We start from the raw sequence: 19,838 nt of genomic DNA, 5'->3' as shown, positions 1-19,838 counted from the left end.
ACTATATTTCTGTATTTTGCAGATCTTTTAATTTTGTCAACATGTTAAATAGTCCAACTCTGCAACTGTTAAGTTTTTTTCAGTAAAACTGGATTTGAATTAAGCCACATTGATGTGTTTACAGCACATCTATGGGGCATCGTAGGCTTGGATTACAGGCTTCACCTGAACACCTGAATTCAGGTGGAGACTGGTGAAATGAGTTTGTCATTGGGAATATCTTTTTACTGAATGAAGGTGAATTTGGGCTTTTAAATAACCTAGCCTTTAATGTAAAGCTCAAACTCAAATTGCATGTTACTTTGGTGAAATTTACCTTGAAATTAGTTGGTGCGATAAATCAAGTATAGTAAAATAAAAAGAGATGCAGTTAACCTAGCTGAATGTACGGCAGCCTTTCTTTATCAAACGTAACCCATAAGCCTGCTGCATTTAAGGTCTTAATGCAATTTGAGAATATTTCTAGTAGTAGAATAGTACAAAAGCTAAGATTTGTTTTATTCCTTTTCTTTGTGTTATAGATAACTTTGAATTTAATTTTATCTGGAGAGGAAAAGATGAAAATCAAATTTCCCACCAAAAGGAACTAGTACTCCTTTGAGAAGGGCCAGCTCAGCTTGGGGGCAGCAAATGTACAGGGTGGGTCTTAGACATACTTTACTGGAGAGCAGGGCAGCAGTGGTGTCCCAGAACAGCCTTTTATCGGAGATAAAAACTTCATCACTTCATAATGATACTCCCAAAAAGCTTATGGGTCATTTTTGGAGTTTGCTCAGGTATGAACTCAGTCTTCCAAAAGTTGGTTTAAAAAGAAAAAAAAAAAAAACCAAGCATTTATCCAGCTTTTCCTATATAAACTGTATTTCACATAGTCAGATAGATGAGGCAAAAAGTTTTTTATAGAAGAAATTTGAGCCAACACATGCAGAGGATGATATTAAAGGATTATTGTTAATTTTGCTAAATATGATTATGGTATTGTAGCCAGGGTTAACAAGTTCTTACCTGTTAGAAATGTAAAATTTTTAAGCGTGAATGATGATGATGCTCGAAGTTTGCTTTAAACTACTTTAAAAAAAAAGTGGGAGTTTAGATGAAGTAAGATTGGCAAATGTTGCTAATTGTCGAACCTAGGAGACGGTTATACATAGTTTCATCATACTCATCTCTCTACCTTTACTTTTTGAAAGTATCTTCGATAAAAGGTTTTTTAAAAAAGATATAAATAGCAATGAACCTTAGATGATTGTTGCTATAACGTGAAAATAGAGAAATAGTAAACTAGTAGGTTTCCGTTTGATCCTGTGCTGGAGCGTAGTGGTGCGATTACAGCTCACTGCGGTCTTGCCTTCCCTGGCTCAAGCAATCCTCTTTCCTCAGCCTCCCAGTAGTTGGGGCCACAGGTGCATGCTGCCATGCCTGGCTCATTTTTAATTTTTTGTAGAGATGGGGTCTTACTTTGTTGCTCAGGCTGTTCTCCAACCAACTCCTGGGCTTAAAACAATCTGCCTGCCTGGGCCTCCCAGAGTGCTGGGTTTACAGCCATGAGCCACCATACCTGGAATAATTTATTTTTAGAGATAGGGTCTCACTATGTTGCCTAGACTGGCCTTGAACTCCTAGGCTCAAGTGATCCTCTTGCTTCAGCCTCCCAAGTAACTGGGGCTACAAGCGTGAGCCACTGCACTGTAGTAAGATCGCAGCTCTGGAGGGAGTTACTAGCAGTTGTAACTTTGACAGCTCATTTAACCTTCCTAAGATTGTGTTTCCTGTCTCTTGAGTAAAATGAGGACAAATTTGTCTCACTGTCGCAGAGGATAGAATGGAGACAGTGGAACTAAGAGAAGGTGGCACATGCTAGCCATGCTCAACAAATGTCAGCAAATTTTGTTGAAATGTGGAAGATGCTGACAAGAGCAAAGTTTTCAGATCAGCACCAGTAACTTGTCTTACTTAAACCGTTAAAATCACATCTGTTTTGATTTTTCCCCTTTTTCTCTTTTGAGCCTTTTATTGGAAGAGCAGATGCAGTTTGTGCGTGTATGCACTGCTGCAGTACGAAGTGAATGGCACCCCCTGGAGTTGGGCAGTGCACAACGCTCAGTGCCTTACGTGGGAGGATGGGCTTGACTGAGACTCTGAGCCAGACTCCCTGTGATGATGGTGTCTCCCCCAAGCCTGGCACACAGAGGTGCTTCCCAAGTATTTCTTGTATGAATGAACGAACAGATGAATGGGCCAACCACTGTGCTGGAGCATGTCATTGTGGCCCTGATGAGCTGTAGATATGGAAGCTTGGGATTAGGGTTTTTCTGTGTGTGTGTGTTTTTTTGTTTTTTTTTTTTCCTTTCTGTGGAGATCGGTGCCTCACTCCGTTGCCTGGGCTGGTCTTGGTCTCCTGGGCTCAAGCAATCCTCCTGCCTCTGACTTCCTTAGTGCTAGAATGACAGGCGTGAGCTACTGCACCGGTGTGTAAATTACACATGTGTAAATATAGTGGCTTCAAGGCTCTCATGACAGTAATGTTACTCTAACATTCTGATACGCTTTCTAAGTGGGAGAGGGCTGATTTCAGTGAAGAGAAGCGTCGCACAAAGCCAGCTTGTGTCTTTGTCTCTGTGTGTGTGTTTCACCACAGTTAATGGGTAGCTTCGCTTTCCAGCCATCAGTGTGATCATCTTCATTTTTCCCCTTTCCATTTCACTGCCAAACTGTTATCACTGCTGGAGTAAAAGCTAGGAATGCAAGTAGTTTCCCAGTTTATAGCTGGTTGTATCAACCCATGACGTTACTGTTTACGAATTTGAACATTCAAAAAGGCTAATCTTCAAAAAAACTTAGCAGGATTTTCATAATGACTGACAGATAGTGGCCTGAGGCCCCAACTATGAAGATTCTTATGGTTGAAATTGAGCAAGTTTTTTTTGGAGTACATTGGCACGATCTCGGCTCACTGTAGCCTCTGCCTCCTGGGTTCAAGTGATTCTCCTGCCTGCCTCAGCCTCCCAAGTAGCTGGGACTACGGGCACACACCACCATGCCTGGCTAATTTTTGTAGTTTTAGCAGAAATGGGGTTTCACCATGTTGGCCAGGCTGGTCTCCAATGCCTGACCTCAAGTGATGCGCCCGCCTCGGTCTCTCAAAGTGCTGGGATTATAGGCGTGAGCCACCGTGCCCAGCCAAGCAAGTATTTAGCTATGTGCCTGTGTTAGCCTAGGCACTATGCTAGGTTCTGGGCACAGGGGAATGATTAAGACATGGTTCTGCTCTTAACGGGCTTTATGGTCACCATTAAAAGAGTGGATGTGAGCTCAAGTGTCATTTTGTGTCATGGGGTAAACTGTTCTAACTATTTCAGTCAGGCTTTTGGTGAGACATGGCACAGTCAGCATGAGGGATTGGTAAGGAGTTGAATAAAGGGATTCCCCACAAGGAGAGGGCAGCGTGGAGACCCCCAAAGCCTGATGCAGGATTAGCAACAGCCATGCACTTCTCACTTCAGGCCTGAGGGAGGGGCAGGGGAGAGGGCTGCCTTGGAGGAAGGGAGGGTGGGAGGACCTGGCCCAGCTGCAGCCCCACCTCAGCGAGGCAACCCGGGGAACACTCCCCATCTCCGCTGTCCCTTTTCATCTTCCTCCTACCGTTGATCCTCATTGCTGAATCCAACCAGAACCTGAGGGTGAGTGTCCCGGTGAAGGGTTGGTATAGGTCAGCCAGGTGGCTGCTGGGGCACAGAGCAGGATAGACAGTGGTTTTCAAGAACAGGTGGAAGATTCCAGCACTGTACTAGTCCTGTGGCTGCTGTAACATGACCACAAACTGGGCAGCTTGCAGCAACAGAAACTTAATTCTGTCACAGCTCTGGAGGCCAGAAGTCTGAAATCAGGGTACCCTGTTCCCTCTGGAGGCTCTAGGGGAGGACTCTTCTTTGCGGCTTCCAGCTTCTCACATGTGCTGGCGTCCTGGGCTTGTGACTACATCATGCTGTCCCCGTCTTCACATGGCTTTCACGTCTGCCTCTGTCTTCTCCATGTGTCTCTTAAAAGGACTCTTGTCGGCCGGGCAGCGTGGCTCACGCCTGTAATTCCAACACTTTGGGAGGCCAAGGCGGGCAGATGACTTGAGGCCAGGAGTTCAAGACCAGCCTGGCCAACATGGTGAAACCCCGTCTCTACTGAAAACACAAAAATTAGCTGGGGGTGGTGGCGTGCGCCTGTAATCCCAGCTACTCAGGAGGCTGAGGCAGGAGAATCTGAGGCAGGAGAATCGCTTGAACCTGGGAGCGGAGGTTGCAGTGAGCCGAGATTGCCCCACTGCACTCCAACCTGGGGGACAGAGCCAGATTGCCTCAAAAAAAAAAGGACTCTTGTCATTGGATTAGGGCCACCTAGATGATTAAAGATGATTGCCTCATTTCCAGATACTTCATTACATTTGCAAAGACCTTTTTTCCAATAAATGTAGGTTCTAGAGATGAGGGTGTAGGCACATCTCTTTGGGGGAGGGGGGCACACCATTCAGCACACCACAAGCATCCTGTCACTCCCAGGAGACTTAAAACACCTTCATGACACAGCAGTGGACAGGTTTTTTGTTTTGTTTTTCGTTTTTTTTTTTTTTTTTGAGACGGAGTCTCCCTCTGTCACCAGGCTGGAGTGCAGTGGCACAATCTTGGCTCACTGCAACCTCTGCCTCCCGAGTTCAAGTGATTCTCTTGCCTCAGCCTCCTGAGTAGCTGGGACTACAGGCGGGCACCACCCTGCCCGGCTAATTTTTGTATTTTTAGTAGAGATGGGGTTTCACCATGTTGGCCGGGGTGGTCTTGATCTCTTGACCTCGTGACCCACCCGCCTCGGCCTCCCAAAGTGCTGGGATTACAGGTGTGAGCCACCGCACCCGGTCTAGCAGTGGACAGATTTTATGATTCTGTTTGTCATATTTAGTAGCTGCACTCTCCTAAGGACAGGAACCTCACCTTCCTGTTCACTTTTCTGTCTCCATTGCCTGTACTTCCCAGAGCCAGCCCGTGATGATGCCTGAAAAAAATTTTTTTGATGTATGAATAGATGAACAAACAAGCACAGAAGAATACAGTGTGAATACAGTGAAGCCAGAGGTGTACTCTGTGAATACATGAGACACCCTTGAGCGGAATGGTTTCAGTAGATGTATTGAATGAGGTGTGAATTGTATCTCAATCAAGCAGGGCCTCAGGGAATGCCCACCACTAAGGGTCTAGCTCTGTGTGGCGTTGGTGGGGCTGGGGGAAGTTTAGAAAAGGCTCCATTGCTAAGACCTTGGTTACGGTAGGGTTTGCAGCAGAGATTTGGATAGGAGGGCGTTCCAGGCTGAATAGCCAGTGTGAACAGTCTTGGTGGGAAGAGCATTTTATATTCCTGGACCTAATGCTTGTTTAACAAGATGCTTGCTTGTGGCTGGGCGCAGTGGCTCAAGCCTGTAATCCCAACACTTTGGGAGGCTGAGGCGAGAGGATCGCTGGAGCTCAGGAGGTCGAGGCTGCAGTGAGCCATGATTGCACCTCTGCATTTCAGCCTGGGCGATAGAACAAGACCCTGTCTCAAAAAATAAAAAAATCACAATAAAGATTGCTTGTTAAATAACATGTGATTTATTTACTTTGCATAAATACTATGCCTTCTGAGAATGCTGTAGGTGCGGGCATACTTTGTTTTTATCCTAACGCAGCCCAAATTCCAAGTACACACTGGATTTTGAGCATTTAAAGGACTTCCGGTGCTATTAAGGATTCCCATTTGTTTGTTCAAGTTTGCTAATTGAATTCAGTCATGTCACTTACTTAGTTGTTGTATTATATTACAGTGTGAAGGGGAAAAAAGAACTGCTATGAGTATCTTTCCATGAAGAAGTTTTAGCTTGGAAATGTGGGCAGATTTGTCTGCCTTTGTGTTTAGGAAGGCACAATTATAATTACAGATGGAGGAGCTAGACACTGGCCAGCTGGAATCAGAATTTCACATTGTAGAAGTGTCTGGTCTGGAAAGCATCCACGGGAAACCTACACCCTTGACCCAGCATTGGCCACAGAGCTGCAGGCGGTCTCCCGCCCCTGTCTCTGCCCCTGCGTGCCTCTCCTTTGTAGCAGCCATGGTATATGCAGAGGGGACTGTAGATCTCTTTTCTTTCTTGCTGACTTTATTTTCTACCACACTCCCCCAACCCAAATAAAGAAATAATGACATGTGCATTTGAGATAGTGTGTGGTTTTGTTTTGTTTTTTTTCTCTTTCTGAGATGGATTCTTACTCTGTTGCCCAGGCTGAAGTGCAGTGGTGCGATCTCAGCTACTGCAACCTCTGCCTCCCAGGTTCAAGCAACTCTCGTGCCTCAGCCTCCCCAGTAGCTGGGATTATAGGCACCCGCCACCGCAGCTGGCTAATTTTTTTGTATTTTTAGTAGAGGTGGGGTTTCATCATTTTGGCTAGGCTGGTCTCGAACTCCTGACCTCAAGTGATCCGCCCGCCTTGGCCTCCCAAAGTGCTGGGATTACAGGTACGAGCCACCATGCCCAGCCAGACTGTGTGTTCTGAGAGAGTTACATATATTAATGTAAGCATCCCAAGAGATAAAAAGAGACCTCCACATTTCTGCCTGGATAAGTATATATAAGATACTTTTTTAACTTAAAACAAAAAAACGCTTTCTCTACCAAGTTATGCATGCTTGCTCTAATGAATCAAACACTGTGATAGTTAAAAGTAGAAAGTGGAAAGTAAAAAAATCATACCACTCGGGCTGCTGCTGTTACCCTGGGGTGAGCATGCTTCCAGAGAGTTCTCTGTGCTCATGCACAGATAGGTGGGCAGAAATAAGTTTAGACAAGCCAGGTCCTACTACAAGTGCTGTAATCAGGCATCTCATTTTTCTTCACTTACGAGAAGTAATGGAAACTGAAGTGAAACTGAGTAAATTTATAAGATGTTTCTTTACCACAGAGAGATTATTTCCTGAAAAGACTTTTCTATGGTTAACAAAAAGGATCATGAGAATGATTAAGAGGTTGGCATCACTGTTTTCAATTTCAGGTATCTGTTGGTGCCTACCATGAAACAAAGACAGTGGCAACTTAAGATTTTTTTTTTTTTTTTTAGTTTGATGGTTCCTAAAATACCTCTCAGCATTCTCAGATTTACTGTACAGATTTGGTCACAGACATTGAGGCTGGAATCAGTCCAAGAGGGGTGGAGAGCCGGGTGTATGTGGCCAGAGTGGCTGCCATCTGGGCCTTGCTGAGTGGTGTGTGCTGCGCCCGTGGAGGCCTCCCGGGCCTGTCCTGGCCAGTTTGCCTTTGCTTTGCAAATGAACAAAGCTGTTGTTTCTCCTCTCCCTTTTTTTTTTTTTTTTCCAACCGTAACAACGAAAAGATTGAGGAAAGAGTTTCTACATTGATTGTAGCATCCAAGGTGTGTTCTGGGGCAGGTTTTGAGTGTTAAAAAGTTTTATCCAATTCTTAAGAAAAGACATCCACCTTCAGCACCTGCATCCTGGCCATTGTCCCCACTGCCATTATCCTGCAGGGTGCTGTGGCTATTCTCTGGGTGGCCACTTAGAATTTACCGTATTTGTCTGGGTGTGGTGGGTCATGCTTGTAATCCTAGAACTTTGGGAGGCCGAGGCAGGGAGATTACTTGAGGTCAGGAGTTCAAGACCAGCCTGGCCAATGTGGCAAAACCTCGTCTCTACTAAAAATACAAAAAAAAAAAAAAAAAAAAAAAAATTAGCCAGGTGTGGTACACACCTGTAATCCCAGCTACTCTAGAGGCTGAGGCACGGGAATCGCTTGAACCTGGCAGGCGGACGCTGCAGTGAGCTGAGATCACGCCACTGCATTCCAGTCTCAGTGACAGAGCGACTCTGTCTCAATTTTTAAAACAAGTTATCGTATTTATATAAAAACATCTGAATACCCAAAGGATATAAAAAAAATCACTGCCAGTTTAACAGTCCTCAGTTGGAGTTTTGTTTTTGTTTTTGTTTTGTTTTGTTTTGAGACGGAGTTTCACTCTTGTTGCCCAGGCTGGAGTGCAATGGCACGATCTTGGCTCACCACAACCTCTGCCTCCCAGGTTCAAGTGATTCTCCTGCCTCAGCCTCCGAGTAGCTGGGATTACAGGCATGTGCCACCATGCCCAGCTAATTTTGTATTTTTTGTAGAGAAGGAGTCTCTCCATGTTGGTCAGGCTGGTCTTGAACTCCTAACCTCAGGTGATCCGCCTGCCTCAGTCTCCCAAAGTGCTGGGATTACAGGTGTGAGCCACCGCACTCGGCCTCAGTTGGAGTTTTATTTGGCCTCTTTTGATGCCTGGTGGCTTATGTGTGTCCTATACAAAACAAATTGCCTTTTCTCCCCAGACCCCAGAAATGTGGACACGTGAGTTGTCTTTTTATTATAGTGCACGCTTTCCTTGTGTTCTTCTCCTCTAGGACTTTCTAATATGTAGAACAAGTGATTTTGACTTGACTTAAACCCTACGGAAATAAGATTTTCTTTGTAGATGCATTTTTATGGTGAAACTGAAGCAAAAGTCTTCAGCTTAGCAGTATATATCAACAGGGAGCTTTGAAGGCAGCATCCATGCCTGGCCCCTCCTGAAGAGCTTGACAGGTGGGGGTTGGTCGGGACATTGAGATTTGTAACAGCAGCCTCCCTACTCCCCAGTAAACGGGGATCGTAAGGCACAGCCGAGGCTGAGACTGCTGTGGGGTAGTCTAGGCCGCCTGCTGGAATGTCGGTCGGTGCTGCATTGAGCTGTCTTTCAAGTGGTTGCGTGGGAGACCTGCACTTGCTGTGTGCTACCTTGACTGAGGACTTTTGAGGAAATTCTGTTTGACAATTACTTTAAGGTCCAGCGTGACACCCTCCCTCAGACTCAGTCTCTAGTGACTTTCTGATGGGAGCGCCTCTGCTTCATCGAGGATTGGAGGCACTTAGTGCTCAACAAATTTAGGTCGCTTTTTTTCCTCCACAGTTTTGTTACCTCCCTGATTTGCCAGGCTTGGCTTTGAGTGAATTTTGGCTTTTTTGGGGTTGTGGGGGGCTCTCTGATTCATTCAGCAGATCTTCACTGAGTGGCAGATGTGTGCAAAGTGCTTGGGATGCCAAAGACAAGTGTGTTGTCTGTATTTAGTGTTGGGACAGACAGTGATTGAGACAACAGATTTAATCTTCACTGATGACAGTGACGATGCCACAAAAGACGTGGGCGCTGACAGAGGGTGGCTGCTGGTGTAGGCAGGATGGTTAGGGACCTCCTTTCTCAGAACTGACCGGGAAGGGATGGTGGGGACCAGGCCATTTGGGGCCTCACAGATCAGGGCTGATGAGTTTGGCTCCATTTATGCTTGACTCAGTTTATTTGAGGGTGGGAGCACTCCTGTTTCTCAGAATTCCCTGTGCCTAACCCCAGGCGTGGCAGATAATACTCGCTCAGTAAATGTTTATTGAACAAATAATTGATTGAGAGTGATGGAACACATGCAACTGTGGGGCTGGGAGCAGGAGCGCGAGGCCTGTCTCTGAATGCAGCCTGGACAGCGTGCCCTTCTCATCCGCCAGGTGAGACCAGCAGGAAAAAGCCATCTCAGCAGTGGTTGGTGGTTGTATTTATGGTTAAATTTTATTTTGAGATGCTCGTAGTCTCACATGCAGTTGTAAGAATACTGAGGGATCCTGTGTCCCCTTCTCCCAGCCGCCCCCTGGGTAACATCTGGTGAAATTCAACGCACTCTCAGCACCAGGATCGGGGCACTGATACTGCCAGGACACAGAACATCAGGACGGCTCCGTCCCCGTGCAAATCCGTCATGTCGGCCTTTTATAGTCCCACACACACCGCTAATATGTTCTCTGTTTTTGTGATTTTGTATTTCAAGGGTGTTGTCTGCATGGGGTCGTGGAGTGAGTGGCCCTTTGGGGTTAGCTGTTTTCATTCAGTGTGATTCCCTAGAGCGTTCTCAGTCCCGCCAGTCAAGTTTCTTCCTTTTGCTGCTGAGTGGTATGTTGTGGCCTGGCTGGCCTGCAGCTTGTTTAACCATTCACCTGTTAAAAGACACCTGGGCTGCGTCTCGATTTTAGTTGTTACAAATAAACGTTGCTCTCAACAGTCCTGGGCAGGTTTTTGTTGAATGTAAGTTTTCATTTCTCTGATATAAATGCCCAAGAGTACAATTTCTGGGTCATAGGGTAGTTACATATTCAGCTTTATTAAAAAGTGCCTGTTTTCCAGAGTGGCCATACAGCGGTTTTTGTTTGTTCTTTTAAATGGCTTAACAATGGAAGGAAAGGCGCTTCTGCAGGACCTGGCATAGAAAGCCCATGGAGAGCTGCCCTGTGGGTGGGGAAGCGGGTGACGGGAGCCCCACTGCTTCTCAGAAACCCGAGTGACACTGCGTCTTTCCAGTCCCAAGATTCTCCTTTTTTGCTAAAGGCATCAGAAGAGATGAAAGCATTTCTACTACCCACATTTCGGGGACACTCCTAGCTTTTACTTTAGAGTTGGGAGAGAGGCTTGGTTTTCATTGTCATTTAAATCCTGTCGGGTTTTCAGCAGAGCCTGATCTTTAGTGCCCTGGGTGCAGCTATCGGTCTGGAGATGCAGATCACTGTCTGTTGAAAAGAGCCCTCCTGCTGGGGTTAGGGATCTCCTGATTGAGGCATGGATCCAAGGGCTTCTTTCTTTGTTTCTCTGATTCCCTGAGCCTCTTCCTTGTGTGTGTGGTGCATGTGCACTTGTGTGAGCGCACCAGGAACCATGACAGCAATCAACGAGTATGACTGGGGGTGGGGAGCAGAGGCAGCATGGCCAGGAATCTGTACTCGAGCTACCAAGAGGAAGGAAGTCGCAGCAAAAATAGCCTGGGTGGGGTGGTAGAAAATATTAAGGGGAAAATGAGATGACTGGGGTGGGGTTGAAGAAGAGCTGCTTAAAGAGAAACAGGGACACACACTGGGTAAGGAATCGCGTGCTGTTGAAACTGACAGTGTGGAAGGAAAGTTAGGTGGCGGCGGTTGGGCTGTGATAGAGGAAGCCGATCACCAGTGAGTGAAAAGGGAAGTGTAGGGTACCCACGCATTTGTGTTTTTTGTTTAAACTTTGGCTAAGTTTTGCTAGGAGCGTTTTGCCTTTTTTTCTCAGACCTTCTACTCTTGTCTTTCTCCCCTAAGTTCTGGGCATGTGGCTTCTTCTCTACTTACCAGGGTAGCCTGTCATTGCTTTAAAGGACAAAATGAAATCCCCGATGGGCAAAATATGTCTCCCTTCTTCCCCCAGCTTTTGGTTGGCTTTGCTCACCCACCAACAGCTAGGAGCTGGAAGGCTCAGAAGAGCTGGGGCGGGCGTGGAGAGACAGAGGAACCCCGGTGGCTGGAACACAGTTCCTTCCCAGGGTCTCTTCAGCTTGCTGGTTGGACCTCTCAGCCGGCTTATGAAGCCTGAATTGACATCATGCCAACTGGTCTCCTGCTGATAAGTGATTCCTTAACTTCCTCTGGAGCAGCAGAAACTTGTTTTGAAAAAAATCAGATTCTAAAATCTTTACAGCTGTTTACTTCTGCAAGCACAATGGCCGTAGTAAGGAATTCAAGTCACAGCGCAGCCGTGGCAGGGAAGGCTCTGCATGGAGTCACAGGACAAAGCCTGTCCTGGAAACGTGCCGGAAGGAAGTCGGCCTCATTCTTTACGACGGGCAGCAGCTCCAAATGAGAAACCAGGGGGCTTGGCTCTGGGTCGGTAGCATCTGCCTGGCATGCGGTGCCAGCTGTGGAGACCAGTGAGGCGGCAGCAGCTGCAGTGGGATCATGGGGTGTGCGTGGGGACCTCAGGGGTTTAGGAGCTGATATACTTTTGGTTCTCATCATCTTGTGTGTTCCCTGCAGACACAGAATGTTCAGCTTAACAAAGAAATGACACTTGCCAGCAACCGGAGCCTAGCAGAAGGAAACCTTCGGTACCAGCCCCAGCTGGACACGTTGAAGGCACGCTTGACCCAGAAATACCAGGAACTCCAGGTTCTCTTTGAAGCCTATCAGATAAAGAAGACCAAATTAGGTAACTTTTTAAGGGTGATCATTCGAGAATAAAGAGAGAAGGACACATTTTCAAGCTATTGCCCTACCAGGAAAGAAATATTATGGAAAAATTTCAGGTTAAGATAGCGACTCTACTGCAGTGAAGAAATAGCTTATGTATATTATTTATTTATTTTTAGAGACGGGGTCTTGCTCTGTCTCTCAGACTGGAGTGCAGTGGCGCAACCATGGCTCAGCGCAACCTCCTGGGCTCAGGTGATCCTCCTGCCTCAGCCTCCTGAGTAGCTGGGACCACAGGTGTGCACTACCCCAAGCAGGCTAGTTTTTCATTTTTTTGTAGAGAGGTTGTCTTGCTATGTTGCCCAGGCTGGTCTTGAACTCAAGCCATCCTCCTGCCTTTGCCTCACAAAGTGCTGCTATTACAGACGTGAGCCACTGTATTGGACTAGTTTATGTATGGAATATGGAGGGCCCCCAGACCTGCAGCCTCTCTGCACTTGCGGTTCAAGAGGGCAGGGTGTATAGCAGGACTGCCCCCTCCTCCCAGTGGCCCTGACTGGTGGCAGTGACTGCTGAGGTCAGCCCAGGTCCACACGCACCTCCAGGGTCTGCAGCGTGAAGCAGGTGGCAGAAACGTGGGTACCTTGGGGCAGTTACCGGAAAAGGGGCTGGAGATGAGGAGGAAGCCAGCCAGTTTAGCAGTCACCAGTTTAGAAGAGGAGACTTAACCACTTTTTAAATTCAAGACCCTACCTTCTCTAAACAGCATAGAAAAAGCTTTCTGAATTATGATATTAAACAGATGTCTTATGCCGTTTGCCCGTTTGTTTTATGCTGTTTGTTAATGGTAAAAAAAAAAAAAATACGCATCACTGGAACACTTCATTTTAATGGCATACTTTAATTTGCAGCCATTAGGAGGAGACATCAGAATTAAAGACTGTTGAGCATCCTGAGTGCTTTTGATAGTTATCAAAGGGACATTTAGATAAAGTCGGAGCTGGGGGTGGTGGCACACGCCTATGGTCCTAGCTACTTGGGAGACGAAGGAAGGAGGATCGCTTGAGCCTTGGAGATTGAAGCTGCAGTGAGCCATGATTGCAGCCCTGTACTCCAGCCTGGGCGACAGAGCGAGACTATGTCTCCACAAAAGAAATGAAATAAGCCGGGGGTGGTGGTGCTCGCCTATAGTCCCACCTACTCTGAAGGCTGAAGCCACAGTGAACTGTGATTGCATTACCGTACTCCAGCCTGGGTGACAGAGACCCCATCCCTTAAAAGAATTTGGGTTAAAGATCACCTTCTGCAGTGAGGTTTACAGTGATGTCTGTCACTACTTGCTATCATCTTGTCATTTTCTCCATTAACTTCAGTAAAAATTTACGATCACACACCCAAACCAGAATGACGAAAAGTAAAAAGACCGGCAGTAACAAGTGCTGGTGAGGTGCCGTGCATCTTGCTGGTAGGAGTGTCCGTGGGTCATCTGGGCCTTGTAGGCTGCACCGTCACAGCCGCCTCCTTTTCTCGTTTCACCTGGGGAAGGTTGTTGGGTAGCACCTGCTAAAATGAAAAGTGTGTATGTGCTGCAGCTCAGCAGCTCTGCTCCTGGGTGTATACCCAACAGAAGTGGACATTAATGTCTCTCAGAAGACAGGTACAAGAATGTTGTATCTTTATTACCTTAGAATAAAATTTGGAAACAATAAAAATGTCCGTCTACAGAGTGATGGGTACATAAAGTCTGTTTACACAGTGGAACACTACATAGCATTGGAAAGAAATGAACTGATTCACAGACCTGAGCAGGGTCTCAGAGACGCGGTGCTGAGTGGAAGAAGCCAGCAGAGTGTATCCTGTACTCTCTGATTCCAGGATGTGGAGTCAAGACCAGGCGGACCTCCTCTGTGGTGGTGGAGGCCAGCGTAGGGGTTATCTGGCGGGTGCAGTGGGCGTGAGGGCGCCCAGTGGAAACGTTCTGTGTCTGGATCTCGGGGGTGGTGGTTGGGGGTTAAACACGTGGAAATTTGACTTATACACTTAAGATGTGTATACTCGATGTAAGTTACCACTCAAAACATAAAGGAAATACAAAGTGGCATGATGAGAATGTCACTGTCCCATATTTGAAAACAGCTGGCTGTAGAAGCAGCTGGTGACACAGGTTGCTCTGACATGGGATGTTGGCCCCTGGGTACTGGCTTGGTGCACTTGTTTCCCCTGTAGGTTTTCAAGCCTTTCACATTCAGCTTCCTGGAAAGGAAGGTGCAATCCAGCCGTGGTCTGTGTGGACGGCATCATGAAGGGCTTTACCTGGACGCCTCTCACTCTTGTCGTGCCTCTTGCTTCTTTTCCAGACAGACAGTCTAGCAGCGCTTCCTTGGAGACCCTGTTAGCACTTCTTCAGGCAGAAGGGGCCAAGATTGAGGAAGACACTGAGGTAAAGCCAACCAGCCTTGGTGGAATCCTTGGGGCGCTTTGGGCAGTCAGTGGGCCCACTGCCTCCAGGGACCGTGAGTGCCACACCGCCACGGCTAGGAGGTGGTGCCTCCCAGGTGTGCGGGCTGTATGCCAGCAGGCAGCCTGGCCTGTGTGCTGGGGAAAGTGCCAGGCAGGGGTCCAGGGAGCAGCAGGGTGAGTGAGGGCCAAGAGAGGGCATGCGTGCCACCCTGTGAACTCCAGCCCTTGGGGCCAGTGGCGAATTACCACGTGCCGTGGTTCAAGGGCCAGCTGGGGGCTACGGAGCTTCTGGGACACGTCCAGCTGCGCATTAGAGCCTTGAGCCTCGCCAGGCGATAAGGAAATGAGTCAAGGTCGAATGGTGCGCAGTTGTCGCAGGCTGGGGCCGGCAGGGTCTTGCCAAGATAGGGCTGGGTTTGATGAACTCTGAAGACCTGGGTGGCCCCGGTGGGCACAGGTGTTTCTGTCTTGCTTACCCACCCAGGTCGAGTCTGTCAGTCAGGGTGCAGCCGCGTGGAAGCAAGGAGGTGTTGGACTCCAGCGGGCTCGAGAGGGGCCTGGGACCCAGGAGTCAGCTCCTCCGCCTGTCACACTGGTGGTGGGGTGCGCAGCAGGGCTGTCATCCTCTCCACCTAGTGGCAGCCCATGCTGAAGCCTGAGCCCATGACCTCTGGGATCTGGAGCAGGAGCGAGGCCCTCTGGGTGGTTACAGGGAGGGGCAGTGTCGGAAGCAACTGGGCGTTGCCTCTCCTTGTGCCTAGACCCGTGAAGGGAGCATCCTCCCCATCTGGTTGTCCCTGTAACCAGGTTTCTGCCTCTTTCAGAACATGGCAGAGAAGTTTCTGGATGGAGAACTTCCTCTGGATTCCTTCATTGACGTCTATCAGAGCAAACGGAAACTGGCCCACATGCGACGGGTGAAAATCGAGAAGCTCCAGGAGATGGTGCTAAAGGGGCAGAGACTCCCGCAGGCCCTGGCCCCGCTGCCGCCCAGGCTGCCCGAACTGGCACCTACTGCCCCCCTTCCCTACCCTGCCCCAGAGGCCAGTGGGCCCCCCGCCGTTGCACCTCGGCGCATCCCCCCCCCACCACCCCCGGTGCCTGCAGGACGCTTAGCCACCCCGTTTACTGCGGCCATGAGCTCGGGACAGGCCGTGCCGTACCCAGGATTACAGTGCCCGCCCCTGCCCCCCCGCGTGGGCCTCCCCACTCAGCAAGGATTCTCTTCGCAGTTCGTGTCCCCATATCCGCCACCTCTCCCCCAGAGACCCCCGCCTCGGCTTCCTCCACACCAGCCGGGTTTCATCCTCCAGTGAGCGCCGGCGCGGTCCTTCCCGGGAGACTTCTTCCGCCTGGCGTGTTGTGCTCTGCTCACGGGAAGGAGGCTGGAGGTCCGCTCTGTGCCAAGGGCTCTGGGGCCCTGGGCCAGCGTGTCCGTCTGATTTTAGAACTGTAGGTCAGTGGTGAGTAGTAGGAGCCCAGGCTTTGGGCAACAAGGCAGTTGTGTGTGCCGGGTTGCAGCCTGACACCTGTGCGTTGCATCGGTTTGCATTCTCCGTGTGATTTCTAAGTATCTTAGCGTTGATGAACTCATGTTTGGGAAGAAATAGGCCTCTCCCCCAGTCCCACTTAGAATCGTGGTCCTTCCATTGCAGTTTTATTTAATGAGCATGGTTCATGATACTTATTTTATTTTCGAAAGACAGTCCTATGTGTCTCACCCACCGGCCACTGCAGCCCTGGTGAGGGCGGGTTGGCGCTGGCCGGCCTGGAAGAGCGCCGTGGCCGGGCTGCCACCTGCGGCTGCGTTGTTGCTCACAGAATCTGTTGGGGAGAGGTCACCATAGTCACCACCTGACCTGGCTGCTGCTCTTGCTTCAGAGCCACAAGCAAAGTTTGCACTGGGCCCACCGCCGAGTCCAGAGGCCGGAGAACGGCCACCGGTGTGGGAGGGGAGCGCACGAGTGGGACTTTGCACAGCAAATTGTGTCCCCCAGCTCCTCCTCTCCCTCCTGCCTGGAGCCGGCCCTGAAGGTTTCTATGAAGAAATAATCCCCCAATATTTTTACTACGTGTGTGATTTTCCTGTTTTATATTGAAAAAACTTTTTTGACACTCCCAAGACCATTCAGGGAAATTTTATAAAAAATGCAGATACTGTCTTGAGCAGATTGAAATGCCGATGAAGTGGATGCAATTTCCTTTTGTGCAAGCAGTGCACGGTGCCCCCCTCGGGTGTCCGTGCTGTGCCTTAGCTTCCCCAGGTGCCAGGACTCACACCTGCTAGGGGCTGGGTAAGGCCCCGGCTCTGCTTTCTCTGAAGGGCTTGTCCAAGTTCATTGCCCTGTTACAGGTGGTCAAGACGTCCGGCCACCTTGACCCAGGCTACCCTTAGCCAATATCCTCTGCCCCTGACTGGCTGGTGGCTGGGCCTCAGGGTGGGAAGCGTTAGGGGTTTGGCGAAAGCCCACCCCATGGGATTGAGGGACGGGGCTGCACTCCGACCATCTGCACCTGCTCTTCCCCCCACCCCTGTGGGACCTCATCTTCACGTGCCATGTGTGCTGAAGGCCCAGGGCCCAGCAGGGGACAGTGGCACCTGTTGACCGAAAAGGCCGAGGTGCTTACCAGTGGACCTTCTGGCCTGCCACTCCCCTGTCACTTGTCAGGCATCCAGGGCCCTGACCTGTGCCTAGCCGCCAGGGTGACAGAAGGCAGAACTGAAGCGGGGTCTGTCCCACTGGGCCACCGGCCAGGCCACTGCCTTTTGTCCTCAGTGACCGTACATTCCTGCTCTCGGACTTGAACTCTACTGTAACTGTTTTCTTAAAGGAAATGAAGCTGTACAGGACGATTCACTGCCATGCCAGTCAGGCAGGCTTGCCATGTTCTGTGATTCTCGAGTGAGCGGTGCCACCCGTCCCCATACCTCTGCCACCGGCCGCTGTCGGGGATGCCACAGCCTGGCCACGGTCGCAGCCAAACGTGAGCTTGGCATCGAAGTTGCAAAGCGGCCCCTGGCCAGGCTCGCCATCGCTGTTCAGGGCCGTGTCCGGTGCTGTGGCTGTAAAGCTGTAGGACCCTTTTTAATAAATAGAGAATTATTAGTAACAGGCCTGTCACTTATTTACTTGAGGACGTGGATGTTCATGATGTCTGGTTCTGAAACATCAGTGATCAAAGTTCCAGCAGGGAAGCTGGCTGGGACATCTGTTTTTTGAAGCTGAAGACAAAATCTCTGCCTGTCCAGGGCCCCTGGCACAGGCGGGGCCTCTTACCCTCTTGGTCACCAGAGTCTCATAAACAGCAGTCACGGACAGAGCATGTTCTGTGTCTAAGAGCGTGTCTTCAGGATCACAGCCACTGTGTCCAAGTAGGGGACTGAGGGTGACCTCAGGGCTCAGACTGTGCCTGCTCTCTGTCCGTGAGGTTGCCGCCACGTGCTGTGTGAATGGTGGTACTTGTTAGGATTTTCTGTGTTGGTTTTTAGTGGGAAAACCAGTGGCTCTGATGTTTTGCTTTGGGGACTTGCCAGCAGGTGTTTCAAGAAGGCGGTTGCCTCTGCCCACTTCAAAGCCCAGTGGGTGCTGCTTCCTTCTCTAGGCTGAGAGGAGGGGACCCTGCAAACTCTGCCTCCTTGCAGAGCTACAGAACTGCCCTGTGCCCGCCGCCCCGGCTGAGCCCTGTGCCTGCGTCCTCACCACCCCGGCTGAGCTGTGTATCTGCGTAACAATGCCCCTGCGAGGGACTTGAGGAACTGAGATGAGAGCAAGCTCACCTGTTGCTGTCTCCTCTAATAGCTGCCATTCCTGGCACATCATTGTTCTATGAGAATGTGCAGGAGAAATTTCTGTGGTTTTTCTGTGAGGAAGAGGGAAGCATTTCCTGAGAAGCCAATTAGCCTTATAAAGTGTCTGATAGTTTCTTTCTTCCCAGTGGCTGCCAGAAAGCTTATAGCCAAATCTGTTGTCCAGTCCAGGGAGGATGCTGGACTTCACAGAGTCTTGTGGCTCCTGAACCTTGCCTGTGGGAGCCTCTCCTCCCGCTGTGTGTTCCGTTCACAAGGAGGACCAGGGAGAGGCAGTGATAGGTCCAAGAGGGTGGGGGAACAGGACCAGACCCCAAGCTCCTGCTTTCTAGCCCCACACTTGAGGCAGCCTTTTCAATTAAAGGTTTCGGCCAGGCACAGTGGCCTGTAATCCCAGCACTTTGGGAGGCTGAGAGGGGCGGATCACTTGAGATCAGGAGTTCGAGACCAGCCTGGCCAACATGGCAAAGCCCCCATCTCTACTAAAAATACAAAAATTAGCCAGGCATGGTGGTGCACGCCTGTAATCCCAGCTGCTCGGGAGGCTGAGGCAGAATTTCTTGAACCCGGGAGGAGGTTGTAGTGAGCCAACGCACACCACTGTATTGCCGCCTAGGTGACAGCAAGATTCCATCTCAAAGTTTGGTCATTGAGGACTGAAGAATGATTAGTTAAGTGTTGTCAATGCCTGTCGATTTTCGTTTGTATCTGGTGGAGAATCAGTTCCGTTGGTGTTTTCCGAAGCCATTTTGCCGTGTGAACAAGAGCCAGGCACGGGGTCTGTCTTAGCCCTCGTGGTCAGTTTGCAAGGCCCTTTCACCCTAACCACCTGGCACAAGCACCCTGGCCACGCAGCCCCAGCTGAGGCCTCACTTCATCCTCCAGGAGACCTGGGCACAGGTGGGAGGCTTGTCTGAGGCCATACAGGAGCCAGCCAAGGGGCCTTTTCTCTCCCCTGACCCACCCTGTGCTGTTTCTCCATAAATGCCAGTGATCTTGGCAGGGGTAGTACAGGTGAGCGCCCCCACCTCAGCCTTCCCTCTGGCATGTGCTCCTGGGTAAAGTGGGTGCTTGTGAGGCTGCCACACACCCAGGGACGTTCACCCTTCCAGGTTTCCGGTAAGTGCAAAGGCTGTGTGTGGCCATGGCTCAAGTCCAAGCCAGCCGGGAGTCAGGGTACCCACCTTAACTTAGCAACTGTCAGGCATGGTCTCAGACACACTGAGGGGGTCAGCAACTGCTGGGAGCCCCAGGGAAGCTGTGGGCATCGAGGCTGGGAGTGCAGGTGGCCTCTGTGGAGGCAGCTGGCTCTTGGCCTCCTGTGTAAAAGGAGGGCCCTGAGGCCCATAAATCCTCCCAGAGATGGAAGGCAGACACACACAGCCAGTGACAGCCCTGCTGAGCTTTTCTGCAGTCCCAAGTACTCTAGCATTAAATGCAGACACGAATAGGTCCCCACCCCAGCGCCTGGCCAGGGCCTAGGCAAGGGAACACGTGTCCCTG

The 19,838-nt window shown here is 49.7% G+C and overlaps 1 protein-coding gene across 3 annotated transcripts in view; it reads left to right on the top strand.

The window, feature by feature from the left end:
• The window catches only part of VPS37B (VPS37B subunit of ESCRT-I), a 30,496-nt gene extending 12,858 nt beyond the window's left edge, over positions 1-17,638 (top strand). For 2 of the 3 annotated variants that reach the window (XM_002823913.4, XM_054528376.2), the window contains exons 2-4: positions 11,915-12,086; positions 14,425-14,507; positions 15,352-17,638. In XM_002823913.4, coding sequence (XP_002823959.3) covers positions 11,915-12,086; positions 14,425-14,507; positions 15,352-15,843 — 747 coding nt within the window. In that variant the 3' untranslated portion in view covers positions 15,844-17,638. Of the gene's footprint in view, positions 1-4,753; positions 10,990-11,914; positions 12,087-14,424; positions 14,508-15,351 lie in introns of those variants that run through there. The other variant, XM_054528377.2, reaches the window with a different exon arrangement.
• The last annotated feature ends 2,200 nt before the right edge of the window (positions 17,639-19,838 follow it).

Source organism: Pongo abelii, chromosome 10 (assembly GCF_028885655.2).
Source record: "Pongo abelii isolate AG06213 chromosome 10, NHGRI_mPonAbe1-v2.0_pri, whole genome shotgun sequence".
Taxonomy (NCBI): Eukaryota; Metazoa; Chordata; class Mammalia; order Primates; family Hominidae; genus Pongo; species Pongo abelii.
This window is presented reverse-complemented; position numbering and strand designations above follow the sequence as displayed.